General features: G+C 63.4%; 3 protein-coding genes across 6 annotated transcripts in view; 2 read left to right on the top strand and 1 right to left on the bottom strand.

Moving 5' to 3' along the window:
• Positions 1–2,888: 2,888 nt before the first annotated feature.
• On the top strand, positions 2,889–7,989 carry HGH1 (HGH1 cochaperone). Of its 2 annotated transcripts, XM_090040897.1 has the most exons (7): positions 2,889–3,436; positions 5,103–5,203; positions 5,443–5,541; positions 5,700–5,791; positions 6,044–6,166; positions 6,731–7,088; positions 7,292–7,429. In XM_090040897.1, exons 1-6 carry the CDS (start codon positions 2,919–2,921, stop codon positions 7,073–7,075), a joined length of 1,278 nt encoding a protein of 425 aa, XP_089897023.1. In that variant the 5' UTR covers positions 2,889–2,918; the 3' UTR covers positions 7,076–7,088; positions 7,292–7,429. The 2 variants fall into 2 exon arrangements, with proteins under 2 accessions (XP_089897023.1, XP_089897024.1); XM_090040898.1 differs by lacking the exon at positions 6,731–7,088 and having other exon boundaries at positions 2,896–3,436; positions 7,292–7,989.
• Positions 7,990–8,624: 635 nt separating this feature from the next.
• On the bottom strand, positions 8,625–11,774 carry LOC149869766 (testis-specific serine/threonine-protein kinase 5-like). The gene is made up of 8 exons (XM_090040899.1): positions 11,571–11,774; positions 11,322–11,429; positions 10,611–10,813; positions 10,374–10,429; positions 9,909–10,041; positions 9,464–9,579; positions 9,238–9,390; positions 8,625–9,136 (listed from the first exon to the last, which is right to left on the bottom strand). The coding sequence occupies exons 1-8, from the start codon at positions 11,772–11,774 to the stop codon at positions 8,625–8,627; spliced, it is 1,485 nt and encodes a 494-aa protein (XP_089897025.1).
• A 1,450-nt stretch (positions 11,775–13,224) lies between these two features.
• The window catches only part of MROH1 (maestro heat like repeat family member 1), an 83,356-nt gene continuing 78,953 nt past the window's right edge, over positions 13,225–17,627 (top strand). For 2 of the 3 annotated variants that reach the window (XM_090040882.1, XM_090040881.1), the window contains exon 1: positions 13,689–13,947. In XM_090040882.1, coding sequence (XP_089897008.1) covers positions 13,926–13,947 — 22 coding nt within the window. In that variant the 5' untranslated portion in view covers positions 13,689–13,925. Of the gene's footprint in view, positions 13,948–17,627 lie in introns of all 3 variants that reach the window. The other variant, XM_090040883.1, reaches the window with a different exon arrangement.

The raw sequence follows: 17,627 nt of genomic DNA, 5'->3' as shown, positions 1-17,627 counted from the left end.
GTGTGCCAAGTGCTACCAACCTCTGACTCCGCAACCCTGACACGCTCCCTGTTAAAGTAGCACCTGACGAACATCCAACTGTTTAAGAGGGAGCTCCCAGAGTAAAGGAAGAGGATGTGGTATGTGGGCTGTTAAGGGGCCAGCAGTGGGACAGCCCGGTCTCTCCCCCGAATGCCCTGTGGGTGACTCGTGGTGGGGGGTTGTTGTAGTTCTCCCTGCAAGCTGTGAGTGTGGGAGTTGCTGAATCCTGTTCCTAATGATGATGATGATGATCCTGTTCCTAATGCTGTTTCCCACCTGCCGGTCTGTGCTGAACGGTGACTCGAGGACAGGACCCTAAAGCCATGGAGGTCTGAGTGAGTGCCCCATCCCTGAGCCCAATGGCACAGAACAAACACTATAGGGGGCAGATGACAGGACAAGGAGCAAAGGGCTCCAGCTGCAGCTAGGGAAGTTGAGGTTGGGTATGAGGAAAACCTTTCTCCCCAGGATGGCAGTAAAACAGTGGAACAGGCTCGGGTAGCATGGGTCGCTGCGTTAAATCCGAAATGCTCATGACACCGAGGCAAGGCTGAGATTGCGCCGTCGCAGGGACAGGCTCGCTGCAGCCAGGTGCCGCATCTGCAGCTGTGAGCGCTCGTCCCCACGAGGATGCAGATATTGTGGTCTGAGGTGGGGAGAAGAGGAAGAAGCAGCCAAAGACGTGACCGTAGCCTGAGCCGCCCCACCCACGCACTGCCTGCCCCTCCCACAGCCCCGGCTCAAAGAACCACAGGAAACTAAAGGTGGAAGGGACCTCAGGAGGTCACGTCTAGTCCCCAAAAGCAGGACCAGCCCCAACTCCATCATCCCAGCCAAGGCTTTGTCTACCCGGGTCTTAAACACCTCCCAGGATGGAGACTCCCCCACCTCTCTGGGGAGCCCATGCAGTGCTTCACCACCCTCCTCGGGAGAGAGTTTTTCCTCATATCCGACCTCAGCTTCCCTTACTGCAATGCGAGAATACATTGTCATGGGAAGGCATCTGAGCACCCGGCCAGCAGCCCCAAAACCTTCCAGTGTCCACCCCCGCCAGGCCTGCTCACCACCAGCTCGTTAGGGCCGAGCCAAGCTGCCGCAAGGTTTGTCACAGCAGAAATGTGACAGTGACGGTGAGAAGGTGTTCAGGGAAGGAGAAAGCGCAATAAGACGTCAGCCGGGCTGGGGGTGTCTCTGCAGAAACATACCCAGTCCTGGGAACTCAGTGATGGAAATAGCTTTGAGGCGGCCAGGAGCAGCAGCAAGAGGCGTGCCAGAAATGCAAATGGTATGAAATGGTTGGGGAAGAAAAGGGGCGTTGGACTGGCCTGCGGGGCGACTAGACACCCCAAGTATGCCAGCGAGACCCTGGACTGACTGAGCAGCAGGGTAGGGAGCCAGACCAGCTTGCAGGGGATCAGGTGCATGCTGGGTAGGGACGTGTGCATCAGGTGCTGCACAAATCTATGTGAGGAGAGCGGAAACTCTGGCCCTGGAGCAGTCTGGCAGGTGGCAGAACCGGGAGCAATGGGCTCAAGGGCTGCGTCTACACAAGACACTTACTGCACAGTAGCAGCTCAGGGCACAAACTGTGATGCAATGCTATTGTGCAGTGGTAACGAGCTACTGCACAATCGGTGTCACCAGGAAGCCGTGCGGGGATGCTACCGCAGCGACACTGGTTACTGCACTGTCAGCGTCTGGTGTAACGTGGCCGTGTTGCAGCAAGGGAGGGTGAGGTTGGATATTAGGAAAAACTCTCAAGCGGAGGGTGAAGCACTGACTGGGACAGGCTCCCCAGAGAGGTGGTGCAATCTCCATCCTTGGAGGTTTTGAAGGCCCGGGTAGACCAAGCCTTGGCTGGGATGATGTAGTTGGGGCTGGTCCTGCTTGGAGCAGGGGGCTGGACGAGATGTGACCTCCTGAGCTCCCTTCCAGCCCTCGTCTGGGATTGCACGATTCTTTGTCAGCAACACAGTGGTTTCCCAATTCCAGTTGCCAACTCTGCTTGAATCTGTGTCATGTGACGAATCCTCCAGTAATGTCATGAATTCCAGTGCATAGACTTTAGGTCAGCAAGGCCAGTGCATGTGACTATGACATTTAAAACCCCACTGGACTACTACAAATCGGATTCAACATTTAATACTGCTGTTAATGGATGTCCTGTCATTGATCTCCCGGCGCCTCTCAGAGATTTATATCTAATTCCGGGAGGCTCCAGGGCCACCTGGGAGCGTTGCTCTTGCCTTCCGCTCCCTGCTCACAGATCAGTTGTGCTGCAAAGAGCTGAGGTGGCCCAGCCATGCAGTGGCTTTCGCGCCAGGCCTTCGCATTGCAAATGTCTCGGGGGGCGCAGCAGGGTGCTAGCACGGTGCAGCAAGGCTCCCTGCCGAGAATCCCCACTCGCGCCCCGGGGAACCCTGTCCCGAGGGTCCCGGGCGGGCTGCACCGCGGTGCTAGCACGGTGCAGCACCCCTGCAAGGCTCCCTGCCGAGAATCCCCACTCGCGCCCCGGGGAACCCTGTCCCGAGGGTCCCGGGCGGGCTGCACCGCGGTGCTAGCACGGTGCAGCACCCCTGCAAGGCTCCCTGCCGAGAATCCCCACTCGCGCCCCGGGGAACCCTGTCCCGAGGGTCCCGGGCGGGCTGCACCGCGGTGCTAGCACGGTGCAGCACCCCTGCAAGGCTCCCCTCGAGGGCGGCACGCCCTTAGCCTCAGGTCGAGCCGGCGGCGCTAGGACCCGGCCGCAGCCAGGACTCGAAACGGAGGGCGCGGCCTGAGCAGCGCTCCTAATTGACGGCCTCGCACCGCCCCTCCCGGCGCTGATTGGCGGAGCGCGCCCGCTCGTCGCGGCGGAAGCGGAAGGGGAAGGGGAAGGGGCGCCGGGCGGGTGCGGCATGGCGGCGGCGGTGGAGGCGGAGGCGGAGGCGGAGGCGCTGCGGGAGCTGCTGCGCTTCCTGCGGCCGGAGGCGCGGGCTGACGTGCGGGCGCAGGCGGCGGCGCACGCGCTGGGGCTGACGGGCAGCGCGGAGGGGCGGGCGCTGCTGGCCGGGCCGGGCCCCGTGCGGGCGCTGCTGGCGCTCAGCGCCGACTCGGCCGCGGGCGGCCCCAGCCTGGCGGCGCTGGTCAACCTGGCCGCCGAGCCGGGCGCCGCCGCCGCGCTGGCCCCCGCGCTGCCCGCCCTGCTGCGCCGCGCGCTGGAGCCGGCCGAGCCGCGCGCCGAGGCGCTCTGCCAGCTGCTCTGCAACGCGGCGCGGGCCGAGGCGGGCGCGCGGGCGCTGGCGGCGGGCGCGGGGCCGGGCCCGCTGGTGGACGCGCTGTGCGGGCCCCGCGCCGCCCCGCACGGCCTCGCCGCGCTGCTCGCCAACCTCAGCCGCCTGCCCGAGGCGCGCCGCGCCCTCCTGCAGCGCCCCAGGTGCGTGCGGCTGCGGGTCTGCCCGCCCACCCCGGGGTGGCAGCGCCGGGAGATCCCGGCCGCGCCGGGCCTTGCCTGCGGCCCCGGCAGGTCTGGGTGCGGGTCCCGCTGGGAGCGAGCCCTTGCCCGGCGGGGGCAGGAGAAACCGGAGCTGCTCGGGCAGCCCCTAAGGGAAGTCGCACGTGGAGGTGCGGAGCAGACACCCCCTGACTGTGCCCAGCACCCTGCTCCCTCCCCAGCCCCCTTCCACCCCACCCCGCCCCGCCCCGCCCTGCCCGCCTGCCCTCCGCCCCGGGGGGAGAGTGCACAGTGCACCCGGCTGGGCGGCTGGCCCAGAGCAGAGCCCAGCCGCTGGCTCTGCCCTTCCCCCTCCCCTCCCCCGGGGCAGGGCAGGGGCTTTCCCACCCTTTTTGCAAACAGCTGGCTGGTGCAGTCTGGAGCTCAGCTCCCTGCAGAGCTCTTTGCAAAGGGAAATCAGCGGGTTTCTCATTTTAAAAGAGAAAATCTGCATTTTTCTCAGCTAAAACCAGGGAATCTGTGGTTTTTTTTCCTTGGGAAACGGAAAACCCAGATCCCTCCACATCACCTGGGGCAGGGAGTGGAGCTGCAGGGAGAGCAACCTGTCCAAGCAGGGTTTCCCCTGTTCTTCTCTCCCTGCAGCCTCCAGCACTGGGGTCCAGGCAGGGCGATGCGGAGGCTGTGCCCCTCGCTCCCTGCCCCAGAGCCACCCACGCCCCTTTCCTCCATGCACGTGTCCAAGCCCTCTCACCTCTCACCACCTCTGGGGACCAGGAGTCCCCCTTTAACAGTGCGGAGGGCAGGAAACACCTTCCTAGCCTTAGTGTGAAACTGCTGCTTGCTCGGTCCACGTGTGATCCTCATTCCTGTCTGGTGAGAGACAGTTAGTAATAAATCCCAGCGACTTTCTCATCCCCATCGAGTGTGTTGTGGAGCCTTCTTCTGTCCCCTCCAGCACATCATTTCTACCCTGCCCACGCCTGGCCTTGTGAGTGTCCCCTTAGGGAAGCCCCACCGAGCTGCTCAGCATCCTTGTGCCCTTCCCTGCACCTTCCCCAGGTCTCCTATCTCCTTGGGGAGGTGCTGGGCCGAGTGCAGGATTTGCAGTGTGGATGCCCCATGGGTTTATAAAAGGGGATTGTGATATTTTCTGTTTTGGTCACAATTCCCTTCTTAACAGACCCTAATCATAATGCAAAACATCAGATGTATTCCTCATTGGGTCTGAGCAGCAAAAGGCCTGGTAAACGACCAGTAACAGCTTGTTTTGTTCTGCTAAATCTGTGTGTCTCACACCAGGAGCTTCTCCCTCCTCCTCCAGCTGTCCCATACCACACTGTGCGGGTTTCCCTGCTCAGGCCTGACGAACGCCGTCTTGGTCCGACCGTCTCCTGCCCATGCGGTTGCTGCAGTGAGACACTGCCGAGGCCGTCCTCGCCTCTGGCACGAACGGGGCGGGGTGGTGTAGGGCTTACTGCTCTGCGTTCGTGGCCTGGTGCAGCCCTGGGAGGGTCCTGCCCCCGCTGAGCCAGTTGCGGATTGAGGACGTGCATCTCTGGTTCTGTCCTGCGTTCGAGGCCTTTCTGGCGCACCAACAGACGGGGGGGTCTGGCTGCGCCCCGTGCTGACAGGTGCCCTCTTCTCCCAGGTGCATGCTGCAGAGGCTGCTGCCCTTCACGCAGTACGAGGGCTCCGCCGTGCGCCGCCGGGGGGTGGTCGGGACGATCCGAAACTGCTGCTTCGAGCACAGTAAGTGCCAAGCGGGGCTCAGGCTCCTCTGTGCCACCCTCCCCACGCTGCGTCTGCTCTCAGCCAGGCCTCAGGCTTCCAGGTGCGGGTCGGGGGCTCTGTCCCTGCTGCCTGAAGCTTAGCGGGATGGGGGCTCTGTCCCTCCTGCCTGGCTCTTGGTTGCTGGGTTGGCTTTGCAGTAGGCCCTGGCGTGGCTGCTCCCTCCTGACCCGGGCCTGCCACGTTGGTGTCTGCCCCAGGCTCCCACGAGTGGCTGCTGAGCGACGAGGTGGACATCCTCCCCTTCCTCCTGCTGCCGCTGGCCGGCCCTGAGGAGTTCCCCGAGGAGGAGATGGAAAGTAAGAGGCGCCAGGAGGGAGAGGCTGAGGCTGGGGCTTGCGCCGACGGAGCCAGCGACTGGTTCTGCGGTTCCCGGTCTGTCAGCTCTGGGGAGCAGGGGGTGCGGCTGGCTGGCCCCACAGCCCATGCCCCAGTTCTCGGCCTGCCTCCACCCCAGGGCTGCCCGTGGACCTGCAGTACCTGCCCCCGGAGAAGCAGCGGGAGAAGGAACCGGACATCCGGAAGATGCTGCTGGAGACAATCATGCTGGTGGGTCCCCCCTGCCCAGCTGTGGGGCTGGGTGGGGGGAGGTGGGAGCCCCTGCCCCGTGAGCCAGGACCTGTCCTGTGCTGGAGCTGGTGCCAGGGCAGGGCAGGAGCTGCGCCAGAGTGGGTATCCAGGCAGCAGCCTGCTGCTGGGGGGCTTCTTGCCTCCCTGTAGAGCAGCTGGGCCCTGTGCTGCCTGGACCCCGCTGGCTGTGGGCCTGGCCGTGACCCCCGGCCGCACATGTTTTCTGCCCAGCTCACGGCCACGAAGCCTGGGCGGTGCCTGGTGAAGGAGAAGGGCACCTACCTGATCCTGCGCGAGCTGCACCGCTGGGAGCATGAGCCCCACGTCCGGGCTGCCTGTGAGAAGCTCATCCAGGTGGGGCACAGGCTGCTGCGACCTCTTGGGGGGCATGAGCAGCTGCAGGTTGAGGGGTCCCCTGTGCTAGACAGCGGGGCCCAGGGAGCGGGCTCTGCGGAAGGGACCGCATGGAGCGCTGTAGCTCTGCCCCCTCTGGCTCCAGAGCTGATGGGGGGGCTGGCCTGGGGCTGCACGGGGAGGGGTGCTCACTCGAGAGATGGGCCGTGGGGAGTTGCAGGTGTGGGGGTGAGGTGCAGTGGTCAGGGCTGCGGGCAGCTGGGGTTCAGGCTGATACAGCAGGGGTGTAGGGGGCTGGCTGGTGCAGGGCAGCCACTACGGGGTCTCCGGTAAGGGGGACAGCAGCACGGACTAGTGGTCCCAGGTGAGGTGGGGGGACCTCTGCACTGGACCCGTTGGGTGAGCACACAGGGTGCAGTAGCCTTGCCCTCTCCCTGGGGTTGCCCTTGGCACCCTCCGTCTGGGGACCTGGCACAGGGCTGCAGCAGCTGCGGGGAGGCAGGGCCCCCTGCCCGGCTTGCAGAAGGCTCACCCCCGTCTCCCTGGCCTGCTCCGGGCGCGCAGGGCTGTGCTGCCACTGCCTGGCTGCTCCACTCAGGCCTCAGCCTGCTCCCAGCTGGTGCTTGCTGCACCCGGGCCCTGCCCTGCCCTGCGCGTGGCTGCAGCCCTGGAGCCTCAGACATCCTGCCGCACCGGGGTCTGCGCAGGGAGCTCGGCTGCTGGGCTCGGGCACTGGGTCCTAGCCCAGCTCTGGCCCTGCAGAGACCAGAGCAAGGAACAGCTTCCCCGAGCTGCCCCCGTCCTGCTGCCAATTCAAAACTCCTGCCTGTCCATGCCCTGTGCTCGTGCCTCTGCACCTTCGACCCTGAATCCCACCGTCCCGCCCCGATCCTGGGCCAGGGCAGCTGACGGGAAGTCTGAGGTGCGTGGGGCTCCATGGGGCGTTCTCTGGGCAGGGCTGTGCTGCGGGGAGCAGGTTTGAAGGCACTTCCCCAGTCCACCCCACCCTGTTGCCCTGCTGTGACCTGGGGGGCAAAGCAGGGGCCCTTGCCAGGGCAGGCAGTGCCAGCCCCATGCCATGCTGTGCCATGCGCTGCCTCCAGCTCAGCCGCTTGCTCCGGGCAGGTGTTGATCGGGGACGAGCCGGGGCTGGGCATGGAGAACCTGCTGGAGGTGACAATCCCGCCCGAGGTGGAGGAACAGCTGCAGCGCCTGGACCGCGAGGAGGAGGAAGAGTGGCGGTGCCAGCAGGAGCGGAGCGAGGAGCCAGGGGTGCAGACCTGCCCCAAGGGGCTGTCAGGGTGATCATGTGGCTCCCCCGCACCGGGACTCATTGCCTGGACCAGGCCCGTCATGTCCCGCGGAGGACCCAGCCCCTGCCCGTCACACAGCCTTCCTGCAGAACAGCCAGGAGCTGGGGCTGGGAGCTGCCAGGGTGCAAGGGTCCTTCCCTGGGCCCCCTTTGCCTGTCTCTGCTCATGGGTGCTCCCTGACTATGAGATGAGCTTGGGGGGGGGGGGTCTTGGCAGCACTCCCCTTGCACCCAGGGGAGAGGCTAGAGGCTTTGGCCAGGCCCTGGCCAGTGATTTGACCCCATGCCAGCTCCTTGCAGCAGCTGTCAGCTCCTGGAGCTGCCCCTGCCCTGTGCTGCGGGGACCGTGGCCCAGCCTGGGCCCTGGGGGTGCCTGGCTGTAGGAGAGCTGCACCCAGAAGCTGCCTGGCTGCTTGCTCCTGGTGGCCATGTGCTGGGGCCAGGCTGCGGGGATCTGAGCCTCGTGCATGGCCAGACGCTGCAGGGAATAAAGTGAGTGCTTCTGAGCTGAGCCTGGCTGCGGCGCCTCATGCTGTGGGGAGGAGATGGAGCTGGGCACAGGCTCGTGTCCCCTGGAGAGCCAGCCCCCAGCACCTGGGTCCTGCTCCCCAAGTGCCTCACATGGCTTTTGAAATGTGTGGTCCCAAGCTTGCGCGTAACTCCTTCCCCCACGTCGCCTCCCTGCGCCTCTGTATCAGTGTCCACGCAGCCCCTGGGCATCCCTGCACGTGGGTTCCTCCTGCCCTGGCCCCACAGCACACCAGGCAGCCCTGAGCCAGCTGGACCCTGGTTGGGAAGCAACAAAACGGCCCAGACAGGCCTGGCTGCTGGGCCCATTGCGTAGAGGGAGCTGGGGGCCCTGACCCAGTGTGGGCTGTGCATCCACATCCCTGCAGGTCCAGGCTAGCCAGACCCCCGTGTGCACCGTGGCACCTGCCCATCACTGGCGTCTGGGCCAGCCAAGGGGGGGTCTGGGCCAGGGCTGCTCCTTTGCCCTTGCATCCCACCGTGGGGGCACGAAGGGGCGGGGCGAGGAGGTGACGGCTTGCCCTGGGACGGGTGCATGCCGCAGGGTAGGAGCTGGCCCTGGAGCAGGGGGCCCTGCAGCAGTGCGCAGGGGAGAGAGCGCTCTGCTCTGGGGAACATTTAATGGTTCTTGCTGGGTCCTGTCCGTGGCAGCTTGTTTGTGTCCGCGAGGCAGGTCCCGGCGCGGGCGGCGCAGGGCTCGGGGCTCTCCTGGCAGGTGCTGGCGTCTGGCGCCAGCTTCCGGAGCAGGGACAGGGAGTAGAGGGACACGGCTGGCTTGGAGGGGCCGCTACTTGGCACGCCAGCCCCCACCGCGCTCGGCCGCCGGCCCCCTGTGTAGGCGCTGGCAAACACGGCCGAGCCGGGCTTGCGGAAGTTGGGCAGTTGGCAGAAAGGCCGGAAAGCGGAGAGCAGACTGGGCCGTGCCAGGGACAGCCGCGGCGGGCGATCGGCCTGGCGGCGGCAGCCGGGGGGTGGCCGCTTGGGGGCCATCTCCGCCAGGCTGGGGCCGGCATCCTGCGTGGAGCGGGTGCGCGGGGCCAGCAGGCCCTGGGCTCCCTTCCTGGGCCCCGGGGCGGGTTGGGGCACGTGCTTCAGGTCCGACAGCACGGTGGGGTGGCCTCCACCCTCGCCTGCAAGGGGAGCAGAGGGTTACGGGGTGGGGGCCTGGCTCTGGGGCTGCACCCCAGGGCCACAGGGCGTTTGCTGCTGTGGGGCGCCCCCCAACGCAGACCGTGCACGGGGGTCCTCTCCGGGCCTGAGCTCGGCGCCGGGTGGAAGATGGCCGAGGCAGCGGGCAGCATCCAGCAGTGTGCGGCCACTTGCTGCAGGCCCAGCCGGGCCCCGGGCTTCAGCTGCAGCAGCCCCCGGATCAGGTCCTGGCACTCTGGGGAGCAGAGCGGTGTCAGGCCGGCCGGAGGGCACCATGCCTGGGCTGGGTGTCCTTTGGCGGGGCTCACCTGGGGACACGGCCTGGCGGAAGGAGATGCCCTGCTTGACGAGGTGGATCATCTTGTGGGGCTGGCGCTCCCGGAAGGGCAGCTTGCCCGTCACCATGGCGTAGAGGATCACCCCGCTGTGGGGCAGGGGGACAGGGGGATCAGGGGGCGCTGCGGCTGCCTGCCCTGCTGCCCGGGGATGCCAAGTTGGTCATGGCCCTCGGGCCGGCGGGCATGCCGTGAACTCCCTGGTGCTGAGGCCCGTGGCACTCGTGAGCCCCTGGAGGTGGCTGGTGATGCCGTCATGGGGGTTCACGGATGCCCTAGTGACTCCCAATAGAGGTGGCACCCCCAGGCCAGACCCCCGCCCCCGGATCTGGGATTGTTGCCGGCCCCTTCCCGGGGGGGGGCTGTGGCCCCCCACCCCCTGCAGCCCGGATGCAGTGTCCCCTGGCGTGGCGCTCACAGGCTCCACAGGTCGGCCAGCTCCCCGTTGTACTTCTTGCTCATGAGGATCTCGGGGGCCGTGTAGGCCACGGACCCACAGAACGTGCTCATCAGGCCGGTCTTCAGGGAGCAGCGGCTGGCAAACCCGAAATCTGCAAGGCAGTGGCCAAGTGCTGGGCAATGTCCCCGTGGCTTGAGGGAGGTTGGGGGGACGTGGACCCCAGCCCTGCCCTTGCCACCCTCCAAGCTGGTCGGACTGGCTCTTGCTGGCCTGGGGACCCACAGAGACGGACAGTTTTGCCCCCTGCCAGGGATGAGCTGCGCGGGCACCCTGGGCCCTCCCAGGCAGCTGCTGTCGCCCATTGGCATCAGTCACCTCCGCGCCAGGCTCTTCTCCCGCGTGTCTGGCTGGGAAGGGAGGGTGACCCAGCCATGGGCTTTGCAGGGGAGAGGAGCGGCCCCCGACCATGCCAGCCGTGCTCACCTGTCAGCTTGATGAAGCCGCGCTCGTCCAGCAGGATGTTCTCACACTTCAAGTCTCTGCAGGAAACGGGCAGCGGGCTTGTGGGATCCCTCTTCCCATGCACGCGGGCCCCCAGGTGTGTGCTCACACACACACGCATGCACAAGAGAAGTGAGAGCCAGCTCGCTCTGGGGACCCCGTGCACGGGGGGCTGATGGGCCGGACCCCTGGGTTGCCTGGGGCTCCAGGCGCTCTCACCTGTGCACGACGCCGACGCCATGGCAGTGAGCGACGGCACTGACGATCTGGCAGAAGAGCCGGCGGGCCTCCCCCTCCTCCAGGCCCGGGCGCTGCCGGAGGTCCGAGGTGGCGTTGATGTGCTCCAGGAGGTCCCCGCGGGCCGCCAGCTCCAGCACCAGGTAGGTGCGCTTGCTGTTCCGGTACGTCTCGTACAGCTGGATCTGCCGAAGCTGCCATGTTGGAGAGCTCCCGCCGCGGGGGGGCTTCCCTTGCTCCGACCCCCGCAGACCCAACTCCCTCGGAGCTCCTGGCCTCTCCCGGCACCCCCCAAACCTGCACGGGGCCAGCTGAGGCTTTCACTCTGCAGCGCTGCCTGTTGCTGCAACCCACAGGCTTAGACCCCCTAGGCTGGGCTCTCCTGATCTCCGTGCTTCATGCCCTTGGGAGCTGGGTGTCTAAACCCCCTGGTCCACGCCACACTTCGCTCTACCCTTCACACCATTGCAGTCTCTGGGAGGCAGCTCGTGGCTCAGTGGTGCAAGGCCCGGGCGGGTGTTTGCATGCCAAGGAGCGCCGATATCGTGGTGCTTGCTGGACCCTTCGAAGCACCGCAGAGCCCTGCTTGAGCATTGCTGCACCCCAGTGGCTGGGGCAGCTATGGGGGCAGGCGGCGGTGGGGTTGGGGGCACAGGTATGCTTTGGGCGGAGGGCGGCAGGGCTGGGACTCACCACGTTCCCATGCTTGTAGGTGGCGTTGAGGCAGTAGATTTCCCTTGGGAGGAACTTCCTGGCGTACTCGAGGGGCGCCTTGGCCGTGGAGATGATCTTGATGGCAACCTGAGGGGAGACATGGGCGGCAGGTTGGGGAAGGGGCTTTTCCCCAGACCCGGCATCTCCCCAACTTCTCCAACAGGCCCACGTCCTTGCCAAAGGGCAGGGCCCAACGCGCAGCCAGACCTGCCGCCGCGTTGCCCTCACCATGGAGTGCCGCTTGCCGCGCAGGTCGGCAGCCAGCTTGTAGTTGTGCCGGACTTTGTCGGGCAGCGCGTGGGCCAGGTACACCTTGGAGAAGGCGCCGGCGCCGATCTTCTTGGCAGAGAGCAGGTAGCCATTCTCCTTGCTCTCCCGGGCCTGCTCCAGGAGCGTCTTCCTGTCCACCTCGTGCCTAGACGAGCTCTTCATGGCGCCGCATCTGCCTGCGCCCGCACAGGGAAAGGCAGGGGGAGCAGGCGGGGGGCCCGGGACGGCCGTGGGGACAACGTGATGCCCACTGGGACCGGAGCCCAGGCCCGAACATCAGGTCCGTGGCGGGGCGAGCGGGCGGCAGCAGGCGCTCCTCTCGAGGCGCGGGACCCGGGGCGCCGCAGGCCCTTGTTGCTGTGGGGACGGAGGAGTCTCCACAGTGACGGGCGCGTTCCACTGCTGCGTTCTGGAACCCGGCAGTGCCCGGGCCTGCGGAGCGGTGTGTCCCGCACAGGGCAGCAATTGCACCCCCCGTCCGTGCCAGTCTGGGAGCGCGCGGAGCTGGCGTCGCCTTTGGCGCGCGTCATCCGCAGCTCATCCTGTTGCCTCAGTTTCCCCCAAGGCACGACGGCGAGGCTGGTCCGTCTCTCTGCCCAAATCGGGGGTGCAGCCGTGGGAAGCCTGGTGCCCTCCATCCGTCTGCTGCGGCTGGTGCGTCGGGATGGACTTGCTGCCCCAGGGGCTTGTCCCCCTCTGTAGCACAGCACCCCGGAGAGGAGGGTGTTTGCAGCAGTAATTAGCACGTGTTTGTAATTTGCAATGTGCTCAGTTGTTCCCGGGACCCCCTGGACAGGGAGACGCAGGGTGCTGGGCTCGGCTCCGGGCCTGCGCCACCGTCCTGCGTCTGCAGCTCTCCCACCCTCACCTGCCTCGGGTGACGATTAGGAGATGCTTTCCTAATTAATAATAATGAAATAATAAATAATGAATTGATTTATTTTATGGCAAACCAGGCGGCCGTGCCAGCGTGCAGCACCCAGCACCCCTGCCCCGTCTGGCATTGCCTGGGTGCTGTGATGCTCGACCGGGGGTGCCAGGCACTCAGAAGGGTGCTGCAACCCCCAGGCTCTCCCGCCAGCACCCTTGTGCCCTCCTGCTAGACAGAGCCTAAAGGTATCTCATGCAAATATATGCAAATGAATGCTAATTGCTGTGGTCCTGTGATGCCAATGCTGTTTCTGATGCTAATGAAGGTGGTCGGCCCCTGCACCGATGTGGGGTGTCCCGTTCCCCGCCGTCTCAGCTGTGGGGAGCCTAAAGGCATGCCAATGCAAATGTATGCAAATAGATGCTCCATATGTGTGCAATTCTATGCTAATTAGATTGACGCTAATATATGGAAGGCCGCCCCTCCTCAGGGATGTGGGTTGTCCTGGTTGGGGGGGGGGGGGGGGAAGCTGCTGTGTTGGGTGAGCTTAAAGGCCTGCCATTGCAAATGTATGCTAATTAGTGGTGCAAAGGTATGCTAATATATGTTAATTGGATGCAAACGTCTCCTGCGGTGGGGAGCGCAGCTGGGAGAGGGGTGGGGGAGGGGCTGCTGCTGTGGGTGGGTGGAGCTTAAAGGCCGGCTAGTGCACACGTGTGCTAATTGTTGGTGCAAAGCCATGCTAATATACGCTAATATATGCTAATTTCGTGCGGGCCCCGCCCGCGCAGCGATGGGGGTGCCGTGTCTCCAACCTTGGGAGCGCGGGGCGGGGCTGTCGTGGGTGGGGCCTAAAGGGGCACCAATGCAAATGTATGCAAAGCGAGGCGGGAGCTGCATGCTAATCTATGCTAATCTATGGTAATGTATGCAGTTGCCTGCTTGGGGGAGCCCCGTTGCCCTCCCAGCTCGGGGGGCGGGGGTGATGCAAATATATGGTAATCACCAAGGCGCGGGGATGCTAATTTACGCGCCCCGCCCAGATGCTAGACTCGCCCCCTCGGAGGTGTGGCCTTCCCGCGTGGGCGTGGCCAGTCCCGCCCCTCCCGGAATCCGAGGGGCCGTCAGGCGCACGCGCATGAGTGGAGGCGGCCCGGCCCAACGGCCGCAAGGTCTCGTGAGGGGGGCGGGGCGGGGTCGAGCTGACCCGGAAGCGGACGCTGTGGCGGGTGGGCGCGGGGCCCACGTGCCCCCCGTGACAGTCCGGGAGGGCGCAGCGCCCTGCACCGCCCCGCGTGGGCCCCGCCCCACCCCGCCCGGCTCTCGAGACCTCTTGTGAAAGCCGCGGGGGCGGTGCTGACGGTCCCGCCCCCCAGCCGCACGGCTTCAACTCCGGCGTCTCGCTCGGCCGGAGCCCGCCCGTCCCCGCCGGAGCCCCGAGCATGGCGGAGCCCCGCGTGAAGCGTGAGTGCCCCTCCTTGCTGCCGGCGTAGGGTGGCGGCCGCGGCGGGTCCGGGTCCGGGTCCGGGTCCGGGTCCGGGTCCTCGGGCAGACGTGACTCTCGGGTATTAGCCCGGCTGAGCTGTTGGCAAAGCCGGTGTTTGCCAGCGCTGACCTGTCCGTGCCTGGGGCCCGCTTCGTCTGCAGAAATGTAGCTGGTCTCGGAAAAGATGCTGGGTCTCTCGACTCCTTTTGCCTCGGCCGAGGCAGCTGCAAGCTGGCTCCCTTTTTCTTATCGGCTTCGAGCTGGGGGAGATAACGTTGTTTGCTGATGCATGCTGGAGCCCGACCCACCCGACCGGTGCCGGTCTCAGCCGGCGCTGAGGTGCTTGTTGTGGGGCTGGTACGGCATGCCGAGACACGGGTCTGGGCGAGCGGTGGGACCGGTTTGTGGAGCCGCCTGCCCCGACCGCCCGGCCTGTGGGTGCTGCAGGGCAGGGCAGCGATGCCAGAGGTGGCTCTGGGGGCAGAAACCGGCTCGTCGTAGTTGCGCTGAGCTCTGTAAGCTGCTGGTCTGGCTAGACGGCTTCTGCCGGCCCCGGGGCGAGCGTCTGTACCCAGGTGTGCGGCGCGGCGGCTTGCGCGCAGGGCTGAAAGCGGCGTACGCAGTCTCCGTACGTGCAGGAGGCAGTGCTGCGTTAGATGCAGACTGCTCCGATTTCAGCCAGGGAAACACGCTGAAGTCTTTGTGCTACTAGGATGTGCATGCCTGTCTCAGAAACCCCCAAAAGCAGTGCTTAGCTGTCGGTCTCTGCTGCAGCAAGCGTCTTCTCGTGACCGTTTTAAAAACCGCTTGGCCACTCAAAAGCGAGTTAGGTGCTTATGCAGGTGCGTGCGTGGCTTCTCACTCGACCCATGCTGCCTTGCTCTGGAAATGGATTCTAGAGCGTCTGATACGTAGCAAAATGCAAATCGGTCTCGCAGGATCTGTGCACAAATCTGTGGTTCAGACGCCTGGGGGTAGGAAAGAGCCTAGCGGGAATGCCTGTGCTGGAGGAGCCAGTGACTGGAGAGGAAAATTGCAGTTGATTAACAGCCTCGAGAGGCAGGCTTTCACAGACGGCCTTGGCCCTCAAAGCAGGGTGTAACCAGCTGATTGGCACAAAATACCTGCCCACGTGCCTTTTGTCCCAAATATATTGCCTCGCGTTGCGTGCAATACGTACAGCTACATGCACATACTTTATGTTCTTGCAACTGGTATCGTATTTTTGAAGTCCTGTATTCCCTTGCATACAGTGGGCCCCAGAGTAGGATACGCACCTTGTTTCTGAAAGGCAGAACGACTCAGAAAAATCTTTTCCCTTGTAAAAGCCAAGTAGCAGCAGGCAGGGAGCTGAGCCTGTTCCTTGTTCTGTGCATTGTGCACGGAGTGGTTTTGCACAACAAAAAGGCTGGAGTGGCAGAAAGGCCTGCTCCTAAGTCTCTTCACTTATAACACACAACTTTCCACTAGCTTGTGAGAGGTTGGGCAAGGTCTCAGGTGACTGGAAGAGGGGAAATGTAGTGCCCCTCTGTCAAAAAGAATAGCTAGTGGCTCTGAGATTTCCTTGGCAAAGTCCTTGAGCCATCTAGCATGCATCCCCTCTGGCCCATCTGTCTCTGAAACCTCCAGCTTCTCTAAGTAACCCCTAACCTCCTCCGCTGCTCGAGGCTGCTTGTCTGCTCCCCCGTCCTTGCTCTCAGCTGTGCTCAGCATCTGGTAGCTCACCTTATTCTTGACAACTGGAATAGAAAAGGCATTAAACTGTAGAATCATAGACAACGAGGGCTGGAAGGGAGCTCAGAAGGTCACATCTAGTCCAGCCCCCTGCTCCAAGTAGGACCAGCCCCAGCTACATCATCCTAGCCAAGGTTTTGTCTACCTGGGTCTTAAACACCTCCCAGGATGGAGACTCCACTCTCTCTCTGTGTAACCTGCTCCAGTGTTTCACCACCGTCCTCGTGAGAGAGCTTTTCGTAATATCCAACCTCAACTTCCCTTGCTGCAGCTTGAGCCCGTTGCTCGTTGTCCTGTCATCTTCCCCCACTGAGACCAGTCCAGCTCTGTCCTCTTTGCAGCCCCCCTGCAGGGAGGTGAAGGCTGCTATTCAATCCCCCCTCGGTCTTCTCTTCTCCAGACTCAGTCAGTCTGGCAGAAGCCATGAAGATGGAAATCCCTGTGAGCACCAGATCCTGCAGTTTGGGAATGTGGGTTAGTTTGCAGAAAGCCTTGCCCACTTCTTCCTCCTGGCTTTGGCAGTCTCCAGCAGACAGCCATTGTGGATTTTGTTCAGCCCTTTTTACCTTGACCCAGACACTTTCAACAGGCCTTGGTCCCACTTCGTGCAGCACTTCCATAGAGCCACAGTGCCTCCTGGCTCTTCCCTCAGCTTGTCCTTCCTGGGTAAGTTATACCCATCGGATCTGTCATGCCAGCTATCCCAGCAAGTCTTCCTTATCCTACTTGTATCATAATGCTGGCACTGTATTAGGGCTTCCTGCATATTCCTCGCCTGTCTTGCATTAACGTATAAACATCTTGGAGATCCAGCAGATTGCCCTGATTTCTCTCTGAGAATATTAAGGCTCCTCTCACTTGGTTGTTGTGCAGTTCACCTGGCTCTTTATTTGCCTCTTCCATCCCCCATTGAACTGAGCTGAATGCCCTGCTTGCTGGCTTAGTGAGCTTATTTGGAAAGGCTCTCTTCCCCACTTGTCAGATGAACCTCATCAGTCCTTCTTGGAACTTGACTCAATGGTTGAAGAAGCCAAAGCCTTGCTGATGACACCATCTCTGCTCACAATTCTCAAACAGAGTGTTGCAGCACCCTGGGGTGGTGCAGTTTTGGCTCTGCTAGATGTGCAAGCATGACTTGCAAGGTGAACCCAGAGGTTTCAAATGGGACTCCAGAGTGTTTAAAAGCATTCAGGCCCGTTGTGGCTATTGCAAGTTCTTTACAACAGAAGAATCGCCATGTTTTATTTTTGTAGTCAGAAACTGAGTCCTGGCATTGTTTAGGGGGGCTTTGAGTCTTAAAAGGCTGAGAACCACTGACCTGTGCAGCCACATGTTGCTTTCCAGGGTGCACCTGTCTCCTGTCTGGGCCCCTGTCTCCTTCACCCTTGCACCCAGAATCCTGCAGTCACTTCTGATATGCCCGGGGTTCCCCTGGCAGTATTATTGGTGCCCACCTGGATGGGCAGCTTGGGGTAGTGGTCTGAGGCAACGCTTCCGTAACATCCAGGACTCCGCTCCTGGCAGGGTAGAGGCCTCTGAGCCAGCAGGTCTGCGTGGCAGATACCTCCTATCTCCTGCGGAAGGGAGTTGCCACCAAGCACCTCTCTTAGCTTCCTCCTGGTGGCAGTAGCCTTGGTCCTCCCAGCTTATCTCCTGCTCCGAGGGCATCAGCTTCTTCCTGGATGGCAGAGCTTGTACCTGTTCTTCACACGAGTGAGTCCAGGTGAGCTGGGCAAGGTGTGTCAGTGTGCATGCCCTTACCCATGGGAAATGGGTGGCAACTTGCTATCCACTTCATAGAATCATAGAAGTAGGGTTGGAAGGGACCCTGTAGATCTTCAGGTTCGACCCCCTGCCTGCAGGCAGTTAGATTTGGCCGCTGAAGTGGGAGCTCCCTTCCTTGCTTACGCTGCAGTAGCTTGTG

This window comes from Crocodylus siamensis, chromosome 3, assembly GCF_052110815.1.
Source record: "Crocodylus siamensis isolate JL-2025a chromosome 3, ASM5211081v1, whole genome shotgun sequence".
NCBI lineage: Eukaryota > Metazoa > Chordata > Crocodylia > Crocodylidae > Crocodylus > Crocodylus siamensis.
Note: the sequence above shows the minus strand (reverse complement) of the source record. Positions and strands in the feature narration are given on the sequence as shown.